This window comes from Bolinopsis microptera, chromosome 11 (genome assembly GCF_026151205.1).
Source record: "Bolinopsis microptera isolate Bmic1 chromosome 11, MBARI_Bmic_1.0, whole genome shotgun sequence".
NCBI lineage: Eukaryota > Metazoa > Ctenophora > Tentaculata > Lobata > Bolinopsidae > Bolinopsis > Bolinopsis microptera.
In genome coordinates, this window is record NC_087082.1 from 1,913,506 (window position 1) to 1,937,697 (window position 24,192).

General features: G+C 37.9%; 2 protein-coding genes across 2 annotated transcripts in view; one reads left to right on the top strand and one right to left on the bottom strand.

Annotated features, from left to right (window-relative positions):
• The window catches only part of LOC134822749 (elongator complex protein 1-like), a 105,988-nt gene that overhangs the window by 23,929 nt on the left and 57,867 nt on the right, over nt 1-24,192 (top strand). The window lies entirely within an intron of this gene.
• Nucleotides 14,586-19,578, bottom strand: LOC134822762 (zinc finger protein 16-like). Its single transcript, XM_063834008.1, has 7 exons — nt 19,457-19,578; nt 19,096-19,178; nt 18,197-18,346; nt 16,128-16,226; nt 15,608-15,779; nt 15,253-15,442; nt 14,586-15,048 (listed from the first exon to the last, which is right to left on the bottom strand). Exons 1-7 carry the CDS (start codon nt 19,469-19,471, stop codon nt 14,912-14,914), a joined length of 846 nt encoding a protein of 281 aa, XP_063690078.1. The 5' UTR covers nt 19,472-19,578; the 3' UTR covers nt 14,586-14,911.

The following is a 24,192-nucleotide window of genomic DNA, read 5'->3' on the forward strand; positions in this document are numbered from 1 at the left end:
ACAATTAAAATTGTATAGTGCTCAATTTGTAAATGACTAGTTGATCTTTGCTATTGGAAGTTTGTCAAGGACTGGCAGCTAGCGGGGCAAGGAATGCACGGGCTTAGGGGCTTTTGTGCACACCAGAACACTAGCTCGGTAGATTTTTGGAAACTAGAAGGACTGAAAACTAAAATTGTTTTTGATGGAGGCTGAGGCATGTTTTTGAGAGGGACGGTATAATAGCTTGTGGTAACAACTGGCCTTTACTTTAATAGGATGAAGTTTTAGTTTTAGGACAGGAAGAAGGCATTAAGAAGATTTGCTCTTTGTTTACAAGGCAGAATATAAGCAATGTTGGTTATAATATGTATCAATATCTAGATCTTCGTTTATCAATTTTCACTAAATGGGTTTAAAATTTTAATAGGGAGGGAAATTCATCAACTTTATTAAGTACCTATCAAAAATAAATCTTATATCAATGTAATATATTAAAAATCATAATCCTAAGTCTAATAATAAATCTGTTAAAAACACTTTCTCACTACACTGCGCTCACACACGTTAGTAAGACAAAGGAAAATGCACACCCAGCTAATTTTCAATTTCAAGATAATCATTTTGGATGTGTGGACCCTAGGGTAGACTTAATGTCAAAATTTAGATTAGAGCATTCGAAATCTTTGTTTGTCCAATCAAGATCAGCATGGTTATGCTGGTTGACGAGCAGTGATTGCTTCATCCTAGACTTCAGGCAGGCCACACTTAGACAGTAGTCACGTATACCAAGCTTAGGCACAATTACGTTCCAAATACGAGTCGTTCTGCTATTGAAGTTGTCAGGGGGGTCTGCTTGGCTTAGTATAAGGGTGGGTTTCCTACTTGAGCAGGTGAAATTTTCATGGAGGGAAATCGGAGCACGGAATTTCATGATTTTATAGAGCTCAAGGAAACAATGGTAAGTGTACAGGTTTTGGACGGCAAGTATTCCGTGTTCCTTGAACAAAGGTTTCGTGTGCTCTTTCAAGAAAAATTTTTTGTTCAGATTTTGGTTGCCAAACGGTCGAGCACGAGCACAGGTCTTAAATTTATCTAGGTATGCCTCCCTGTCGCCAAACAGTACCCTGAGACAATATTTTTGTGCTTTGAATACAGAACTTATACGAGTTTTGGCTGCCCCACCCCAAACCGTGATACAATAGGAGAGGTGTGATTCAAATAGAGTGTAATACAACTGGCGGTGTAAGAAATCTGGGAGGGAGCAGCGTAGGCGGCAGAGAGTTGATGTTGCATGGCTGAGAGAACGCCTAAGTGATTTTATATGTTCTTCCCAGGTTAGCTTTTCATCGATGACGACTCCCAGAAACTTAGCAGATGCAACTTGTTTTATTGGAAAGTTATCAATGGTTAGAGTATATTCAGAATTATTGTCAGTCTGGGAGGACGATGCTGGTTTAAAGTGAATGAAACAGCATTTAGACAAGTTGACATGGAGTTTGTTTGCTCGCATGTAGGAATATAAACTAGCTAAAAGAGAATTACCACGCATATATGCCTCCTTTTTAGATTTCCCAGTCACAAATATATTGGTGTCATCAGCGAAGGTGACAAATGATCCCAAACTGGAGCTGTTGGCGATATCATTAGTATATAGGAGAAATAAGAGAGGTCCAAGAATCGAACCCTGAGGGACTCCAAACTGTATTTTCAAGGCGTCAGATTTCTCACCAACAACTTCAGTATATTGTGATCTATTTGTTAAGTAACTTTTTATAAGATCATTTGCCACCCCACGTATCCCATAGCCCTGTAATTTGACAAGTAATGTACCATGATCTATTGTATCAAAAGCTTTGCTAAGGTCTATGAATATGCCTAAGACATGATGCTTAAGTTTTAGAGATTCAGTTATAAGGTTTACTGAGTGATTAACTGCATGTGAAGTAGAGTGTGACTGCCTGAAGCCAAATTGTGTTTTAGATATTATACCCTGTGAGCTAGCAAACGAATATATTCTTGAGTAAATGATCTTTTCAAAGATTTTACCAAATATAGAGAGAGTAGAGATTGGGCGGTAGTTTTCTATCTCTTCAGGGTTTCCCTTCTTAAATACAGGAGTTATTCTACCAGTCTTTAGAACGTCGGGGAACGTGCCATTAGACATTAAGATGTTGATGTATCGACTAAGGATCGGTGTAATTACGTGAGATGATCTTTTGATTACACTAACAGGAATATCACTTGCTTTTCCATTTTCAAATCCTTTTATTATTTCCGTTATCTCATAAGGTGTACAGTCTTCTAACATAATCGATTTTTCATTAGTCTTTCCAAGGAAATCATAGAATGTTTTTATAGGGAGAATTGGTAAACCAGAGGCCTCACTGCTACTAAGTGTTTCATTGAGCTTAGGGGCAATAGAAACAAAGTAAGAGTTGAATCCATTGGCTATGACTCTACGATTCATGATTCGTTCGTTGTTTATGATAAAGGGAGGCTTAGTTTGCTTCTTTTTCTTGCCCCTGAGCTCATTGATTATCTGCCACGTTTTTTTGCTGTTTTCTATATTTTTATGGATTTCATTGCAGTAGTACGATCGTTTGGCGACCTTGATAATACTTTTAAGCATTCTTCGGTAGTCACTGAAGACTTTATAGAGCAGTACATTACCCTCAGGGTTTCTATTTGTTACAGTGCTTGACCAGTCTCTACAGAGTTCATGTTTTCTTTCAACTGAGACAATGATTCCATCGGTAATCCACGGGTTGAGTTTGGGAGTCCTTTTGGTAACTTTTGGTACATCAAGCTTACAGTGTTTATCAAGTGTTTCATTGAAGCAGTCCAAGAACTCATTGAAGTTTACCGAGGGAGTCAAGTCATTCACCTTCACCTCGAGTTCATTAACAAAATTAGTGAGTTTGGAACTTGAATAATCATAGTAGCGAACATGTTTAAGTTTTTCAGTACTGTTTTCGGTAGGAATTGACGTGAAGGTGAATATAAAGGCATGGTCACCAATCCTATCATTCAATACACCGGAGAGAAGTACATGATCTATCTCTGATGTGAGGATATTGTCAATACATGAGTTTTTACAGTTAGGACGGAAGTGGGTAGCAAGTGATATAGTAGGATACATATTGTTACGAAGTAACGTGTCCTCAAATAGCTGGCTGGAGGTTTGTACATTGAGGAGGTTAGAGTTAAAATCGCCAAGAATATGGAACTTTTTACCAGCCAACTGCTTAGATATATCCTCAAGAGTTTGACAAAAGGTCTCACTACAGCCATTTGGAGGACGATAAGCAACCCCATATGTCAGTTTATCACCCGAGCTAAGAGTAATTTCAACAAATAAGCACTCAATATCTTTTGTACAGTGAGATAGATTTTCGATTACTACAGCATTCAGGCGATCAGAGACATATAAGGATACTCCTGTTCCTTTTTTCTTATCAGGGAATGGTGCTTGACAAAATGTTGTATAGGAGGGGATTTGGTATAAGCCTTGTTGGCTTGGATCGATGTTGGTCTCAGCCAATCCAATGACATCAAAATTACACGGGAGGGTCTTATGTTCTATTAAAAAGCTGTCAAAATTACTAGCAAACCCATCTATATTGAAAAACAGAGCGGGCAGATAAGCAGAATTTTTATTTTTCTCAGGAAAAAGTTTGCTGATTGAGTTTGCTAGTTCTTGTTTTGTGTAACGCTTACAGTCTTCAAGTATTGAAGATAATTTAGCTATGGTGACATCTTCCTGGTTGTTTGTATCATAGAATTTATCTGAATCATCATATCTTTGGCTGCTTGGAAATGGGCAATACCTATCTTCTATTGTACTACAGCAATCACTGCACATCCATAGACCGTTTTTGCTTGTAAATTTCGCGGATCTGAAGCACTTAGTATGAACAACTTTGCTGCAATTTTCACATTCTAAGAGTGGCTGGCCAATATTAATGTATTTACTACAGGGGTCGCACACATCTTTAATAAGTTTCATAATCATGATAAACTAAGTGGGATAAACTCCCACTGGTCGGGTGGCCTTCCTTTGTCTTACTCTCTCCTGTCTCTCCCTCACATACACCCACTGTTTCAGACATCTCACAAATTTAGCAATACCAAGCTCTCCGAGATGGATTTCATCACCATTTCTCGTGAGTTTCATAGCAAGCAACCCTTTACCGTCTAAAAAGTGGCCAACACCAAGGTGCCATACAGTCTGGTTAAAGCTAGAGTACAACATTTCATCAACCAAGCTGTTGAATGCCATAATGTTTTTATTCATCTTAGGGAGTCTAGACGGTAAAACTGCTGTGACAAACAACTTCGCCTTAGGGCACAGTTTCTGGATCTGCTGGATTTTCAGGTGGAGAATGTCTACCAGCTGGTGTATATCACCAGGTGACTGCACATTTTCAACTCGTAGATCGTTGGTCCCACAAACTAAGATGACGTTGCTATAACCAATGCAGAGCTTAGGGTCTATTGCACTGACCTTGTTGGCTTTAACACGTTCACCTGGGAAGGACTGTCCAAGGGTTCCAGTACCGACACCGAACTTGATGGGCTTGGTGTTAGAGTCGCCCATGATGATGCAGCTCCGGCTAAACTGTTTGCTCACAGTTCTCAGTAAAATAGTTGACTAATTTATGGGACGAAATCTACCAAATTTGGTGCGTATGCCCAAATATGGGCATATGGTTTTTGGCTCATAACTCAGTCATTTTTTGTCCAATCTTGATGAAATCTACCAAATTTGGTGCGTATGCCCAAATATGGGCATATGGTTTTTGGCTCATAACTCAGTCATTTTTTGTCCAATCTTGATGAAATTTCATATACAAGTTCAAGAGACCACTAGCTACAAGTAGAGCACCACAAACCTGGGTTTTTGGCATGTTTAGGCTATTTGGCTAAATTGGGCCTAATTTGGACCAAATATGGGCGTGGCTGCCCTGCGCGCACCGTTTGGCGGTTGGGGTCCGGGACCCCCTCAAAAGTTTGGTCACTGGTCCTCGTTTGTTGGTCAACTGCTATCTCGAAATCAAGTTTCACAAAAAATTACCCATTGCCCCCCCCCCCCCCCCCCCAATCATGTGGAACCAATCAGAGTACCAAAGGAAAAATAGCTGGTTAGCAAACATCCAAAGATCTACCATCAACCTTGATCATAGGTACTCAAAAGCTAGGGATAAAAAGCCGAATGTTCACGTGGTTGAGGAAGAAAAGGAGGAGGTAACTGTTTTACTACCGCCAAGCAATTCCATTTTTAGCGAAGAAGAAATATGTGAGACAACTAATGTGTGGGAATGTGATGACGTGATTGAAGTGCCTCCTCAAGCGATACCGATGTTAAAAACACCATCCCCTGACACTCTCACAATACCCATAAAAGGTAATCTAAACCCTGAGAGGAATGACAAACTCAAAGACCTTTCTAGCTCTTATATAAAAGAAAAAGCGCAGCAAGTTCAACATTGTACACCCAATCCGACAGAGGTCAGTGCTATGATCGAAAACAAAGCTAAAATCACCGACAAAGCACCTCTTAAAGTAAATACCAATCACCCCGTGAATATCAAAGTTCGTCAGTCCCGGCTGTCAGGTGCTCCCCAAGCACCCTACAAGACAAGAGGAAGTGCCTAATTGTATACGACAACCTCTTCGATGATTTCGATAGCGATAGATCCAGTGGACAGTTTGAAATAAACAAGTACAGAGCGTTCTGAGTTGACGACATCCTTTCAAAGCAGCACGAAGCCAGGTAAGCTACAAGACAAATAAAATACACATAGACAGCGCCAGGTAAGCACGAAGCCAGGTAAGCGACAAGACAAATAAAATACACTTAGACAGCGCCAGGTAAGCACGAAGCCAGGTAAGCGACAAGACAAATAAAATACACTTAGACAGCGCCAGGTAAGCACGAAGCCAGGTAAGCGACAAGACAAATAAAATACACATGGACAGCGCCAGGTAAGCACGAAGCCAGGTAAGCGACAATAAGACAATATAAATAAAATACACATAGACACCACCAGGTAAGCACGAAGCCAGGTAAGCGACAAGACAAATAAAATACACATAGACACCACCAGGTAAGCACGAAGTCAGGTAAGTGAGAAGACAAATATAATACACATAGACAGCGCCAGGTAAGCACAAAGTCAGGTAAGCGACAAGACAAATATAATACACATAGACAGCGCCAGGTATGCACGCAGGCAGGTAAGCGACAATAAGACAATACAAATAAAATACACATAGACACCACCAGGTAAGCACGAAGCCAGGTAAGCGACAACACAAACAAAAGACACATAGACAGCGCCAGGTAAGCACGAAGCCAATCAAGCGAGTCGCGACAAGACAAATAAAAGACACATAGAAAGATACAGTAGTAAACCCGCGATGGGGTGGCATGTGCCTCAATAAAAATATTACAATCATTTATTATTATATCAATTTATCATTAAATATTTCAACAATATCAATAACGTATGGTTGATCCTTCTCACTTAGTAAAATATATAAAAATAAAGTTAATCTACACTAAAGAATAAATAATCTATATTATATAAGTCAACAATATTAACTCCCCATCTTCATTATTCATGTAGTCATTTTATCAATAGCGGTAGAAATCCAAGTAATTTTAGTACGCGGTGCGCAAGGAATTTCGTTTTTTTTAAATGCGTAGGCAAGATAAGCCTAAGTGTGGCAGTGAAAGTTGAAAAATAAGTTGCAGAATAAATTGCAGTGACTGACTGTCAAATGCATTATCGCAGTTCATTTATTTGACTGCACTAACGTTTAGGATTCTTACAGCTGTTATATTATTTTGCTAATATTTTGTTTAAAAGTTGTAAAGGACAAAGTTCTTGTCCGTCCACGAAAGGTTTTTTATGTCAAGTTTTTGTTTGTCCAGTAAGTAACGTACAATGTTGTCCTTGTATGAATTAATAAACTTATCTTGTAACTTAGGTACGTTGAAGGGAAGGATTTTATTTATTTCGTTTATCGTGTTGTTATATAATCGTGGTCCTACGTTAGAGATGCTATAATCGGTGATACGTAATCTGTTGAACTTAATTTCAAAATACTTTGGATTTCTCCTTTCCGTTTGTCTAAGCGGTGATTTTTCAAATATGCTACAGATACTCGATGGTGCTACTCCCATATAAACCTTGTGCATCAAAGTTAGACAGCTTTTAGCAATGAGATTAGGAAGAGCCAAAATTCCTATTTTGTTGAAGATGGATTTTGTGTGAGATGGTAGTTTACGTTTTTCTTTGTCGTAAAAATAGTTATGATATTCTGAATCAGTGGCGCGAATAGCTTTCTTTTGAGCAGAGAATAAAGACTGAATGGAATTTAAAGATTTAGTACCCCAAACAGTAGCGCAGTAATACAGGTGAGATTGAATTAAGCTATTGTATAGCATTTTTTGAGCTTTATTCGGAATGGAACTTTTAAGTTTCATCATTACGCCTGCATTTCTGGATATTTTAGTCTTTAACTGTTTAATGTCATGTCTCCAGCTAAGTTTTGAGTCAATAATAAAACCTAAAAATCGTTCATGTTCACTTTTCAGTAGTCGCTGTCCTTCTATATTAATATTTATGTCCTCTGGTAATCTGTTAGTGAATATCATGTATTTAGTTTTTCCTACATTAAGTTTAAGGCCGTTGTTTTTAACCCATGTCTGTACAGTATTTAAAACTCTGTTTACAAGTAAATACGAGGGCATGTGGGCGAGAGGAACTGTATAAAGATACAGGTAAATACGAGGGCAGGTGGGCAAGAGGAAATGTATAAAGATACAAGTAAATACGATGGCAGGTGGGCAAGAGGAAATGTATAAAGATACAGGTAAATACGAGGGCAGGTGGGCGAGAGGAAATGTATAAAGATACAGGTAAATACGAGGGCATGTGGGCGAGAGGAAATGTATAAAGATACAGGTAAATACGAGGGCAGGTGGGCAAGAGGAAATGTATAAAGATACAGGTAAATACGAGGGCAGGTGGGTAAGAGGAAATGTATAAAGATACAGGTAAATTCAAGGGCAGGTGGGCAAGAGGAAATGTATAAAAAAGTCACGGAGAGTTAAGGGGGCATACACCAAATCTGTCCAATCCAAATGACCTCATAGGCAGTTCAGTGACCATCTAGCGCACCGTTTCCACATCAAAAAAAATTATTTTGAGAATACCCATTTTTGTAATCGAGCATTTCCTGGTTAGAGTGGAATTTTCGGAAAAACACAATTTGTTTCGTGGAGAGGCTATAACTATAAGTTAATCATTTCTTGCGGTATCGGGTTAAAATTTTGCACGCCAACTATTCACATCTATTTCAAGGTGTGTGTAAAATCTTGATATCGTATCTAAAAAGGCTAGTGTGTTATAAATTTTTTCCCGATCCATGACTCAAAGTGCCGAAGGCACAAAAGAGTCAAGGACAAGGGTTAGCGATCGAGGTTTTTTTTGATATGGTAGCTTTGCGACCGTGCGACCGTACGTGCGTGCCTGCCCTCGCGCACTGTTATCGCCCACGTGACTACCTGCGCAAAGTTATTTTGCGCACAAATCTGAATTAAATAATTGTTCGCGCGCGGCGCTGAACTGACCAAGTACATTATTAATTTCACAATGTACATATCCCACTAGGCACTAGTTGATAGCATACTATTATTATTTTGAGTTACTATTACTACAGATCCGTGTCACTGTCGGGTGTCAGGTTGCATAAACAATAAGCATATATATACACGATTTTCAAATTCTCTATGGAATTATATTAACTTGGTGGCGCTCGGCCTGTCACTCCGCTATATCTGCATGCGCCTTATAAACAGTTAAAACTGGGATCTCCAGGTTGTATGGAATATGATAAAATACGCCATCACGGATCGGGAAATTGAGCGGCCATCCACAAAAAAAGCGGCCGCATTTCTTGTTAAAGTTTAAAAAAGTCAGAAAGTTGAAATTGTCCTTTTCAGACTTATTTTAACCAAAAAGTCAGTCAGGGAAGATCGGATTGATTTGATAGTTGACATGAACTTGTTCTCTGAATTCTGGCGCAGTTTTTGATGCCCTCAAAAATGTTTTTCCTCATTCATCTTCAGATCTATTGGACTTCAAAGCCAAACAACAAATTTAGGCACATTTTTCGTTTTTCATATTTACTGATTTTTCTAAAATTTTGATAGGAATGTGCTAGTGACTTTTTGAAGGGTGCTAAATAACCGCAACTAGCACATTTATATATGAGTTATGAACAACAAAACACCCTAAAATGCTTCCCTTTGAAGTTATGGGAGAAAATGTGATTTTTTATCTGCAAAGCCAAAAACTTATAGCCTCTCCACGAAACAAATTGTGTTTTTCCGAAAATGCCACTAAAGCACTAACCAGGAAATGCTCGATTACAAAAATGGGTATTCTCAAAATAATTTTTTTTGATGTGGAAACGGTGCGCTAGATGGTCACTGAACTGCCTATGAGGTCATTTGGGTTGGACGGCACAAACCACTGTTTTGGTGTATGCCCCCTTAAAGCCTGTAAAGAAAAGTTAATAAAAAGAGCCAGGTAGACAGGAAGGTGGATAAACAGGAAGAAAAGTTAAAAACAAAGCTAGGCACTAAACTAGTTCAGTAGAAGGTTAGATAGCCAAAAGGAAAAGGGGAGAAAGGGCCAATTAACCATGAAGAAAAATAGTCAACGGACTAGGCCAGGCATAAAACCAGATGGCCAGGTATACAGGGAGCCATTAGCCAGTGCTGCTGAGACAATATATAGTAATAGAAAAGCATTATGTGAACAAACATGAATTTTACGGTTTTACCGGTAAAACCGGTATACCTTTTTCTGTTGTTGTTGGTTTTTCACAAATGATGACAAGCTTCTCCTCCGACGAAAAAGCGTTGGGTGATGGGTTACTGACACTTTGCACTCGCCATCCATTCTGGGCCTGGGTTCCTTAACGAAAATCCTTATTTGCCATCGATGCTGCCTTAATGCTTTCTTGCAGTTGTTAATCAGGTTTTATTTTTATTTGCTTTCCTCCCGGTCTTCATGTTCTTTGTTCAATGCCTGATGTCCATGCCCTGGTGTTATCACATGCTTCGTTGCGGTTTTGTTACAGTGCAGACACGCCGTCACGCCTCAGTTCGAAAGTGTTATGTACAAATAAATGAAATTGTAACAAAATGTTTGTAATAGTAGATAAAAATGTTTGTAATAGTAGATAAACTATAGTAGTTGCTGTTATGTCGCCCACCTGCAATAATGTGAAGCGCAACTCATACTTGCCAGGTTGCCTTGACAACGTCGCGCGCACGATTGTTTGCGGAGGGAATATGAATTAAAATTGGCCGCCAATGCCCAATGCTTGGAGGACTTCGCCGCTTCAACGCGCCGCGCAAACTAGCATTCTTGCTTTACATCGCGAAGATTGTTGCTTCACATCGTCGATCGTTTGACATCGTCAATCAAGCCCAATGCACAGGAGGACTATTATAGTGCAAAGAAACTGCTACTAACTGCTGCTCACTACTGCTCACTGAGCAGCAGTGAGCAGCAGTTAGTAGCAGTGAGCAGCAGTGAGCAGCAGTGAGCAGCAGTTAGCATTAGTTTCTTTGTGAATGCCTGTGCACGCGGTATCTGTACGTTACATATACTAATACATGGTTAAACTTAAATGTTTCCACGAACTAGAACTCGGATTCATCTTCTGTGCAGTCCCAAAAAAACTTACTGCCATGACGGTGTTACTAGAGGTGCTTTAATTTAAACAGACGGCTTGAGCTCGCGTGCGACATTAAGCATGATTTGCACGCGTGGCGCATTCCAATGTTCAAACAGCTAGCACGTGGCACAATTCAGCCAATCAGAGTACAGAAATCTGCAAAGTTAAAGTTGCAAACTTTTGATCGGCCCAAAATGACACTTTTCTGGAGATTTGAAGAATAAGATAACTCAAAATCTACGTTGTCTTAAATTTTCCCCCTGGAGGGGGGGGGGACGTTACTTTTACAAAACGAACATGTTGCAAAAAACCGGTCGCTATCTTTTTTACTTATTTATTTAACTTGAACAGTGACAAATTTAAATTTAATTTAAATTTATCACAGATCATAGTAATACTGAAGTGTATGGTGTAGCACAGTTTACCTACCATACTATAAGTTATATCTTGATGCAAGCTAGTAAGGTATCTTGATGCAAGAAAACTATAGTGAAATCCTTTTTTGGACTGCCTTATTTAACTTGAACAGTGACAAATTTTAACTTAATTTAAATTTATCACCGATCATAGTAACAGACTGAAGTGTAGCAAAGTTTAACTACACTTATAAACTACGAGACTACAGCTAGATATATCTTGATACAAGTAAGCAGAAAAGGAGGAATGTAGAGCCCAAATGAAATGAGCACAGCTGTCCTTATATTATAGCTGCCTTACTTCCAGTTCACTAATATTCAGTTCTCTTTAAGTTTAAGTTTTTTGTTTAAGACTCTGGGACGATATTTCAACGGATGATTATTTTTTCATGACTCTCAGTCTCATCCAGACTGTATCCATTTAAGGCACCCGCTCCCTTCTTTGATTTACGATAATTATCGTGAACAAAAGTAGAGTCTGGTATTTTTCATAAATACTGAGGTCTTCTTCCAAACAATTTTAGATCTCTATTACCATGGTTTTTTAGACACCTAAATATGTCGAGTTCCGGTTTTTTTTCCAGCGTCAAATTTTAGCAGCTGGTTCCTTCTTTCCTTTTCATCTTTAAGTTTAACAATAGAATAAAATATTTTGATCTACCTTTTGAACGACTTCTGATACGACTGAATTCTCCTTAAAACACGGTGGTATTTGCCTTAATTTTATCACTATCAGTATCAGGGCTTTAACTTTCAGTCCTGTTCCTTTTACCAGGTTTCAGTCTTTTTAAATATTATTTTCATTTTTATCTGATATCGATTGATATTTGTAAAAAACGTTGAACTATTTAAGTATTGTCATATTCGTATCCTATTGTTTTTATCTAAAAAAACACCAGACCCGCAGCAATGACGAAAGTATTCTGTTTTCTACTAGTGCTAGGACTGATCGCTCTGACTCAGTGTCAGCCGATCAGACGATCAGCTGAACCCCAGCAGAACGGTGAAGAATTTGTTGATTTTGGAAGACGATCAGCTGATCCCCAGCAGAACTGGCAATCAGCTGTGCTCCCCAGTGATCCCGTGTATCCCCATTAGAAGGGTAAGAAGGGGGAATGAACGAATAAGTACAACAGACGTTCATACTTTTTAGTAACCGAAGCTTTAAAAACCATATGTTAATGATACTTGTCTTAAAGAAATGTAGTTGTTCGTTAAGTGACCATAGTTTTAAAAAGTTACATAGAATATTGAGTTTTATTTCTCTTAGCACTTTACTTTTATATCAAAAATAAAATATACTCCTATCTATGTACCTCGACAAGAGTACAGTCAACAGTGTAGCGGGCGTGCTAAATCATTCTACTGTCGAACTTCGAAATTTTTCTAAAAGGGCCCCCGACAGTTGAAACCAACTTCAATAGCTGTATTTTCGGACGCTGATTCCGAATCACCCCCCATGACATAGGGGTAAAAAACTGTCTCGATCACGTGATATGACCGTATAAGTAAGTTTGTCTTATTTCTCGTTGGGGTTAGGGTCTCAGCATATTATGCTTTTGTAAAGCAGGGGAGCATTTTAACCCTATGTCATGCAATTCTGAATCAGCGTCCAAAAATACATCGCGATTCAAGCTGGTTTCAACTGTCGGGGGCCCTTTTAAAACAATCTCGAAAATCGACTGTAGAGTGATTTAGCACGCTCGAGTTCAACACAAATTCAAAATTGGGATAGTTCTTTCATTCAAATTTCTGATTGTTTCTGAATAGACTCAGTGAAGACAAATTCTAACGGAAATAAATAGCTGAATAACGTATCGAAATTTCTACGTAGAAATAGTTTAAAACAACCGCATGCAACGATAACGGACGAATGGCCGACTTAAAATCTAGTACACAAGGCTTAATCATTAATGTCGTTGCGCGTATCTCACCAAATATGGTCATTGTGAGGTCACGCGCATAGCAAAGCATTATTTCTGCAAAGTTATTTTTGTGGCATGCTCCGCGCAGCCCCAAAAACAGTTTTTTGGTAATAACTTTTCAAGTTTGAGAGTTCAAAATTTGCTCCTGGGGAGCCAACACGATTTTAATAAGACGATCATTATGCAAAAAAACCAAAGGTCGCTATCTCTTTTACTTCCGGAGATATAGCTTAGTCGGTAAGGTTTCCTGGGGTGGCACGCGCCTGTCTACTTGTGAAACAACAATAATTATGGAACTAAACTATTTAATTGGTTTTTTATAGTTCTTGATCTTAAGCTTCAAGCTTGCTCGATTGTGCAGTGTGCACCAAGTTGACGTGTACCGTGTCTCAACCAAAATTGAACGGGGAATCGTTTAAGAGGCACCTCGACAAAAGCTACCCACGCTATTTAATTGTGTTTTTTCACGAATAAATAATGAATAAGACAGTAGCGTTTTTGAGCTTGTTAATATTTTCTTTCAAAAGTATATTCCAATTGTGATTTATAGTTATACGAATACATACTACTACACATTATAAATGTTGAAGTAACTACTACTGCGCTTAATCCATTATGATTAACATGTTTGTGTATGGATTTAGTTTTATACTTTAAATTAAAAATAAAATCAAATGCTTATGTTCGCCAAATGAAACAAACTCTGCTTTAACATTAGAGTCTCTCTGCGCTTTTTGTTTTTATTAATCTGAGAAGTGAAAACATATTTCATCTGACACTGAAATTAATTTTATTCTTGGTTGAAATAAGACACGTAATATCAGTTTTCATAAAATGCTGAACATATCCAAAAATTTAAATATCAAATACAACATAATATACCTTCAAAACAATAAGTATAACTCAGCGACGTAAAACAAATTAATCCCTAATCTTACTATATATAAAGCGAGACGATATATATATATGGATCCGTGCCATTTTACTGACACCACGGCATCAACTTTAACGCGACTTTCCGCAAAAACCGTAAAAGATATACGACTGAAACTTTTTTGACTGGGTCAAATGCTTTTATGCTTTTCAAATCAGCATGAAAAAATAAAAAATTGGCCAAGGAATAGGAGTTTTAGAGCCCAAAATTTGGACCCCCAAGTGGTGTCAAAAACGCGAATTAAATAAGTAATAATTATTTTAGTCTCTTGAGTCTTGACACCATTTTAGGGTTATAGGGGTTCCTGCTAGTAAGTGTAATAGGAGCAGGACGGACTTTATTGCAAGTAAGAAAAGTTATGCACGGTGGACGGCCCTTATAATCATGAGCACTCTAATAATAACCGTCCATGAAGAACCTCTAATGTAAATATTTTATGAACAAAATATTAAAATCAAAAGTCAATCAATGTTTGATAATGATATACTATTTGCAACAAATTCTGTGAAATCGAAATCAATGAAATTCAATTAAAAACAAATCTGGTAATCAGCGACTCCAAGCGGTAATGCGGTATTCAATTAAAAGTTTTAATAGTTAGCTTGACTCTTGAATTGAATCTTTCGAATTAATTTAATTTTAATCAAACAATCAAGCATTGATCAGAATACGTCATTAAATAATAAATCTCATGACGTACTTTCCACAATTTTGCCTTTCATTCAAAATATACCAAATATTGCTGTGCTCTGGACCAAACTTCAATACTTCAGTATTCAAGCTTTAAGTTATTTTCTTAATTAGTCCGGTTAGAGTCATCTTAGTCAGCTGCTGTCCGAGTTAGTATCAAGTGTTCTGTGTGGCCCACGTATATAGGACTCCGTGAGCTACTTTTAACGGTGTTTGGTGAAAGTTGAAGACTGTCCACTGATCAGAACAGCTACAGCAGCTATCTTGTAAGCCATCTCCATCACCAGGGTCACATGTAGGCCTTTAAACTGAACCATTCTTATAGATCCTATTACATCTTCTGAAAAAAGAGGTCATATTAGAAATGGATTGGTCAGGCAATTCATTCATTTGATATCATGACGATTAAATAGGCAATCGCGATAACTATTATAGCAAACTAGTTTTTGTTTAAATATATATAAGAAAATATATAAATAACTAAATAACATTTCCAAATATATATATATCTATTTCTTAATTTCTCTATAAAAGTAAAACTTACCACAAGAATTGTTATCAACAGGCGAGTGCTGGCTCAGTTTTGAGAAAATTGAGCAGGGTTCAGATGCTTGGAACATGTGTAGTTGTGATGACGTTGCCAGAGTAACTGGTGATAACTGTTTGCTCGAAGAAACGTGTTGCTTCGCAAGATGTCGCAAGCTTTCAACTGCTTTCAGTGTATTTGGATTCACCTGAAATTTGTATGGTTAGTTACCGCCACAGCAACAACAGAGAAAACGATAAAAACTGTTTTATTCAAATTCGATCGTTAAACTTCGGGCACCAAAGTACCTATCATGTTCCGTCAACGCTAAGTTACAAGAGCTTATATGCTAAATTCTTATGAGAATTTGTACCTGAAAAGCAGTTGTGCAGTGTTGTTTTAGATGTTTTCTCTTGGAGGACACGTGACTGAAAGTCTTCCCGCACGCTTCACATCCGTACGGTTTTTCGCCTGTGTGGATCCGTTTGTGCTGCTTTAAGTTACTGGACACGGAGAACTGTTTACCACAACCCGGAACTGGACAACTGGAGGGAGGGTTGGTGTTAGGTTTTCAGTCTCTGAGCTCACCTTTTCTCGAGGACAATACCCATTACGTAATTATTTGTTCCCCTTATAAAATATGATGCTATCAAATAATAACTTCGAATGAAATGACGTAAATCCCTGTGTGAGTAATCAGTATATTACGAGTTCGGAATTTCCTGTAAGCATACATAATACGGTAATGCGTGCAGGGATGCAAAATTTGAGCGGGAAATTTATGTCACATCGATTTCCAATTCACGATTGTAGGAAAAATCCACGTGAAAATTAAAAAATGCTCACCTGGGTCCTGGAAGTAAAGGAAAGTGAAAGCAAAATAAATAGCTCACCTGAAAGGCTTCTCCCCTGTGTGGATCCGCTTGTGTCTTTTTAAGTTTGCACTATCTGCAAACACTTTATAACAGTCCACATAGTCACACTTGTACGGCCTGAAGGATAGCTTGTTAAATTTAAATAACTTACTAACATTTTAACGCAGGTTGAAATAACAGCTAATAGTAAATGTAAAATTAGCAGAACAGAATTGATATATTGACAAATCTTATTCATTATATTACATTTCATTTACTGGCAGGCAGCCAATATTTTATCTTTTTTGATAGGTAAGGACAAGGTAACTTTGATTTTTTTTAAATGTGCGTGCCAATTAGAGTAACTAGATGTTTTTGAATTTGTTTGTTTTTTATGAATACAATGCTAGCAAGTATTCCAAATAAAATTCTGAGAAAGCAACTTTCTACTTAGATTCCGCACCCATATTTGATCATAAAGCAGTTCAGCTGCCAGTGCAGCAGTGACACTGCCATTTACTTATAATGCATCACTCACGTCACGAAACTCATGAAGTTAAGTGCAGTTTAAAATATAAAAGCATGTACAAATTAAAAGCCAAAAGGCAAGAGGCAAGAATTGGTATATTTTGCTGTTAATGGTATAAATAGGTAGATAGCAAAAGCTGTGGATATCAAATTTAAATTTGTGGTTAATGCTAAAAGCTGTATATAAATATTATATATATATATACAACTTTATATAATATATAATATATATATTGAATTTCTTGGTACGAGATTCCCGGAACCACCGAGTTCCAAGAAATCGCTCAAATATTGTTCTCAATTCAGACGAGACAGGAAAACCCCAATTTTCCGTACAGTTTATATGGGGAGAGGGATATAGTACGGTAAATTGGGTGAACTGTAAATTTAAGTTTTGAGTCCATGTCAGGTCACCTGGTCACATGGTTTGAGGTTTCGGTTTCTCTCCGCGCAGAATTGGTACCCAAGCACACATAGTTTATCATTATGTAATAAGCACCATGAGTTGGCACAGAATTTGTTTCCTCCGATTTTGATAAATTTGTTACCAAAAGTTCAACTTTTGAAAAGTTGTCTCAAACCGGTAATAAAACATTACCATGCACCGTTTATAGCAATTTTCGCTAAAAATGCTGCACGGCGTTTGTTTGCCGCGCGTGCTTTTTTTGCGCGAATGTTTAGTTTTAATTGGCCTATAACTTTCACAGTTTCAGTTATTTTGAAATAATTGCCATAGCGCGCCTTCGGCGGCACGCGCTTCGCGCGCGGAAAGTGGCATGCAACGTATGTCAACGCCGTCGTAATCAGCTCAGCGAGACGAAACTTTTAGTATCAATATTTTAAGATTTAAAAGAACATTATTTTCAAATTTTTTTAATGATAATCTGAACACGATTGTGTAAAATTTTAAACAAAAAAATGTCGCTCAAATATTATAATATACCAAAAGTTGCGTCTGACTTAAATTGACGATGTCAATTCATCTCAGCTCGGCGCGGCACAGTAGCGCATTTCGCCGATCTAGAGAGTCGCTGTGAGAAGCCTCATTGAGTGCGCGGCGCGGCACAGTAACTGGTAACGCATCGCGCTACAACGTCTGACTCTGACTAAGCTCATTACGATCCTGTACAAATTGTTTCAAAATAGTTGATATTGTACTTGTAGTTATAGGCATTTTAAGCAATAAATTATCCATTTTTTGTCCTTTTTACACTCTTGCAATGCACAGGAGGCCCACATATAATACAGCTAATGCTATGTTATCAGGGCGACAAGCTTGGAACTGACTGGAGGGGTATCGTAGTCCCCCAGTATGATAACATAATAACTTAAGCCTGTTTAAATTTTGAGGCCAAAAATGTCGCTGCCAACATTACTGGGCCGCGCTCAGCCTGTCATTCCGCCTAATCTCTATGTTAATGAACATAATAGCCTGGGATCCCCAGGTAATGCCAACATTGTTGTTATGTAAAATTAAGGGTCGAAATATGCTTCTCGTTGGTGATAAATCATAAAATGGAAACCGGTTCAACTTTTTAAGAAGCCCACAAAAAATAAATATTTCGTATTTTAACACTGACCTTTCTCCAGTATGAGTGCGATAGTGGGTCTTGAGATGATCTGACTTTGAGAAGCTCTTGTCGCATCCTTGGAACGTGCATTTCCGTAGCTTCTTCGAACGGACTGGCGACCTTCTTCTGCAGTGGCTTTTTGGACTTTCTCGTTCCGAGCTGAAATTAACATTAGATGTTACAATAATGTATATTCAAAGCTTCAAATTAAACAGTTCAATCGTTTAGAGCTCCAATCCAATCAAAGTTGGATTTGTTATTCTGATCGAGTCAGCACACAGCAGCTTGCAGGCAACACCCGTGATTTCTTAAGGTAGAACTGGGTCGAGTGGTCTGAATCTAGCAATGAAATTGTTTGCAGTGCGATTCACAAGGCCCTTGAATAGTGCCAAATTATATTATAACCATTAACCACGCAAGCTTTATTTCTGGTGTTTTATCGTTCATGTCTATTTGATTGATTGGTTGAGGAGGACTACACCTTGGTAATGGAGTGCATTAAGATATTGAGTTTGACAGTTTCGATCTATCTATATTCACTGATAATACTGCTTTGGCAAACTACATCGCGATTCCTACACAGTCAATGTCAAATACATAGAATAATTTATAGAATATAAAGGTTTTGTAAGGAAACTGGAGGCCACAGCTGGTATTGGGTAAGTTGGTAGGATGCCAAACATTTGTTAGATCGCTGTTTCGCACATTTAGCTGGTACAGTCATACAAGGTGCCACTCCTCTTTTCAGACGGTAGCATTGGTATTTTATGGTATCCAAACAACAATTACATCCAGGTTATGTTAGGGCATATTGAGCATTGTAATTTGTAATTGTAATTGTATGAATATTGAATACATAATATTTGTTTAAGTATAGAAGTTTAAAATATCAGAACTTCAAAACTCACCCGGAACAGCTAGATACGGAGATGGGAGAAGTAAATGATTTGTTACTATTGCAGAACGACTCAGGACTGGAGACAACTCTATCCTGAAACACAAGGAAATATTTTAAAACAAGTCATATTAACAATAACCATGGGTGGCTGAATGGGTCAAAGAATAAATGATGTATAGTATATAGGCAATGAACTTATATTATTATCTCCACATTAGGGAACTAAAAACGTAATTAGGGAACGTAATTAGGGAACGTAATTAGGGAACGTAATTAGGGAACTAAAAACGTAAACAGTGCTTGAGGGGGAGTTAGTTAGGATATCGTCAAAACCAAAAAGTGGTAAAATCCGAATATAATTTAACAATTACCTGTTGCATGATCATTATAACAGAGACTATCGGTTAATTGATTACTTCTAAAAAATAACGTTGCTATTTGACAAAGCTAATAAAGTAGTTGTAACGAAAACGAAAATAGAAGACATTGAGCAAGACTCACCTGAAAGAGCCTTTATACCACCACCCTCTAACAACCCTCTCTCTCCGACTCTAGCCAAATTCTCGGAAAATCGTTCGCTCCCGAGGTTGAATTGCTTCTAAGCATGACGACCAACTCCGAATTCTTGGAAACGTAGACTCGAGCTCTCTCTCTCTCTCTCTTTCTCCATTGCAATCTTCATGACTGGAGCGAGACCTGCGTGAGCTAGCCGTCACATGACCCCACCCTATTCACCATAGCAGCACACGTGACAAAGGTTGAGATGGAGGCCGGCACGTGACCAGATTATAAATGAATGAAAGTCTCTTTTGTTGGAATATTTACGACCATCGATCGCGACCGGCACACGATATATTTTCCGACGTGTTTATTAGGATACTACATACAAATTGAGCTTACTGATAAGGAATTTAAAATTCCACCGAACCTTACATTAATGATGTAGTCATGTAATACTACTAGGACCAGAACCTCGTGTCAAGGAAATTTGTAACAGTGCAGCTCATTATAAGTTAATACCTCAGAAAGGTGTAGATTGCAGCAAAATAAGGGATAATGACTGGTCAGCTTATTTTAGAGTTTACTTTAGTGCAATATGAACCAGCGATTATTCCTTATTTTATGTATTAAATATTTTATAATAAAATTCGCTTAATGCTTTACACAGAAATGAACGGTGTATCAAAGCTCTACGTCAATCTGAGTTACCACTTTTACCACGTTTAACATCAAACATGATCGATAAACACTACCATCAGTGGGGGTATTAGGGTATATGAGCCGGTGCGAACTTACACAGCATTGCAATTTGATTACTATTGCTAAAACTACACACGTACAGTCACAATACCCCGGAAATCCAGAACGTGCGATTCCCAAATTAGATTAAACTTAAGTTGAGGCTAGAGGGCTACATGACTGGGTTCCGCGGTAATTCAGCTCAGCTGCCATTGGTCGAGCTGATAACACCTTGACAGAGCAAATATTCACGACTGGACTTTCCGTGAAATCTGGAGAGAGAACAGGATTATTGAATCACGGTCACACTCACGGGTCACTGTTATCGAAGTTTAAATGTAGACTCCTTGGCCGTCACTAAGTCTAACTTGTCCCTAATATGCAGTCATTTAAAATGCCCTCATGACAAGTATGCGGGGTAGTTTTTCATAATTTGAAATATAATACGGTTTTGAGCGGTTTTGGCGAAAATTTGGACCACGTACACCAGACTTCTCGTTGCAGTATGGGTCTGTATGGGGTCGTTCACATATTATGTAATCACTTTTTGGCCCATTTTTAACCCTCCGTAATCAGTTCTAGTTTTACTGGGCCGCGCTCAGCCTGTCATTCCGCCGAATCTCTATGTAAATGTTAATGAACATGATAGCCTGAGGTCCCCAGGTAATTATAGTTCTACACATAGCTAGTGTGTCAAAATTACACTAGCGTAATTATTTCGAAAGCCCCCCCCCCCCCCCCCCCCCCTGGCTGATTACGTATTATGTGAACGACCCCTATCACTATCAGTGCATTTTTGGTAGGGATTTCTAGAAAAGGCTATGTACAATCAAAAGTTAGGAAAGTGAATTTCATGGAAGATGCCGGTCATTGTACCCTACTTTCCGGGGTTCGGCCCCTTTTACTCTGAAGCGGGCTACTCAGCATGCCATTTTACGAAATTATCAGATATCTTTCCCTCTAAAATTACATTTAGACACGTGAAATGTAAAATGGGCATATTTGAGATTAAACTCGAACTCAGATTACGAAAATAAATTAGACAATCTCGTAACGTAACAGTGTTAAAATTCATCGTATATTACAACAGTCGAATTCAATTTTTACATCAAAGTTAAGTTAATCTTTTGGTACTGCACTAATCCCAGCTTAACCATACCGAAATATTAAGAAAATTTGAAACAAAATGTTTGTTTCTGAAAATTAATTGAATGTCAAAACAAAAATCTAGGGTGAAATAAAATATTTAAGGAATAGCCAGAATAAAATATTGGCTATAATCTAAAAATGATATTTTTAGCGGAATTTACAAAAAATTCAAATATAGCATCAAATTATTTTTGGAAATTGACATATAAGATCTTAGCACATATATTTCTAGATTCTGCAAACTCTATTCAATTGTGCGATTCTATAGGGCCAGCCTGAGACAAAACGGAGTACAAAATATTCTTTAAAGTAATAAATATAATTAAAACCGGGAGTGGTTCTGAAGGGGCAGGCGCGAAACAACATCACATCGAATCATTACCAAATATTAAAACACTCTAAAAACTCTAATATAATTTGGAGGGTGGTTTAGATTTGGTACAACGTCCCCCGCAGAATGAGAGCAGAATTAGGAGACATATAGAGAAGCCTATGTAAGCTAACAACTCGTGTTTATATTTGCTGGATTCTATTGAACGGTAGATGTCGTCCACCATCTCCAACGCAGAATCGTACCTGTGAAATTATTATCATCAGTTTCGTGGTATTTAAGTTATCAATGTCAGGTCACTGTTATCGAAGTTTAAATGTAGACTCCTTGGCCGTCACTAAGTCTAACATGTCCCTAATATGACAAGTATGTGGGGTAGTTTTTCATAATTTGAAATATAATACGGTTTTGAGCGGTTTTGGCGAAAATTTGTACCACGTACACCAGACTTCTCGTTACAGTATGGGTCTGTATGGGGTCGTTCACATATTATGTTATCACTTTTTGGCCCATTTTTAACCCTCCGTAATCAGTTCTAGTTTTACTGGGCCGCGCTCAGCCTGTCATTCCGCCGAATCTCTATGTTAATGAACATGATAGCCTGAGGTCCCCAGGTAAGTTTAGTTCTACACATAGCTAGTGTGTCAAAATTACACTAGCGTAATTATTTGGAAAGCCCCCCCCCCCCCCCCCCTGGCTGATTACGTATTATGTGAACGACCCCTATCACTATCAGTGCATTTTTGGTAGGGATTTCTAGAAAAGGCTATGTACAATCAAAAGTTAGGAAAGTGAATTTCATGGAAGATGCCGGTCATTGTACCCTACTTTCCGGGGTTCGGCCCCTTTTACTCTGAAGTGGGCTACTCAGCATCCCATTTTCACGAAATTATCAGATATCTTTCCCTCTAAAATTACATTTAGACACGTGAAATGTAAAATGGGCATATTTGAGATTAAACTCGAACCCAGATTACGAAAATAAATTAGACAATCTCGTAACGTAACAGTGTTAAAATTCATCGTATATTACAACAGTCGAATTCAATTTTTACATCAAAGTCAAGTTAATCTTTTGGTACTGCACTAATCCCAGCTTAACCATACCGAAATATTAAGAAAATTTGAAACAAAATGTTTGTTTCTGAAAATTAATTGAATGTCAAAACATAGAAAATCTAGGGTGAAATAAAATATTTAAGGAATAGCCAGAATAAAATATTGGCTATAATCTAAAAATGATATTTTTAGCGGAATTTACAAAAAAATTTCAAATATAGCATCACATTATTTTAGGAAATTGACATATAAGATCTTAGCACATATATTTCTAGATTCTGCAAACTCTATTCAATTGTGCGATTCTATAGGGCCAGCCTGAGACAAAACGGAGTACAAAATATTCTTTAAAGTAATAAATATAATTAAAACCGGGAGTGGTTCTGAAGGGGCAGGCGCGAAACAACATCACATCGAATCATTACCAAATATTAAAACACTCTAAAAACTCTAATATAATTTGGAGGGTGGTTTAGATTTGGTACAACGTCCCCCGCAGAATGAGAGCAGAATTAGGAGACATATAGAGAAGCCTATGTAAGCTAACAACTCGTGTTTATATTTGCTGGATTCTATTGAACGGTAGATGTCGTCCACCATCTCCAACGCAGAATCGTACCTGTGAAATTATTATCATCAGTTTCGTGGTATTTAAGTTATCAATGTCAGGTCGTAGGTATCACAAGAAATCAGAAGACCTTCGAAACAGAAAATACGTCTCTTACTAAGGAGAGTATTTTTTGTATCAGAAGACTCGTTTGTTTTTTCGGAGAGGTAAGAACAGTAAATTGAAAGGTACATTGTACATTTTACATTGTACATTGTACATTGTAAAGGTATATTGTACATTGTAAAGGTACATTGTACACTGTACATTGTAAAGGTAACTCACTGTTTAGCCCTCTCGTACGCATTGGACCACATCTGTACCCTTGATTTGAGCATGCTCCCGCAGGTTGGAGTCAGAGCATTAGGGTCTCTAGCCTGATTTGACTGAAATATAGAGTGTTGCAAAATCACGTACATCTAAAGCTTTTAATAAGCTTTTAGGCTCTATCAAGAAATCTTAAATCCGGGAATATCAAGAGCCTTTAATGCTCTCATTCATTTCAGAGAAATGTTTGACACAGCTGACCCACAAGATTCACTAGTTTGAGGTAGCGTGTGGAGGTTCAATAACGAATTTGAAGAGGTGGATAAAATATCATTTCCACGAATCCCTCTGGCCTCTTATGATAAGGAGGTAGCTGTCAATAATTTAATGGAAATGGTGTTATATCTTGATGTCGCTGACAAAGCAACATTTACTGATATCGCAAGTCTTAAAGG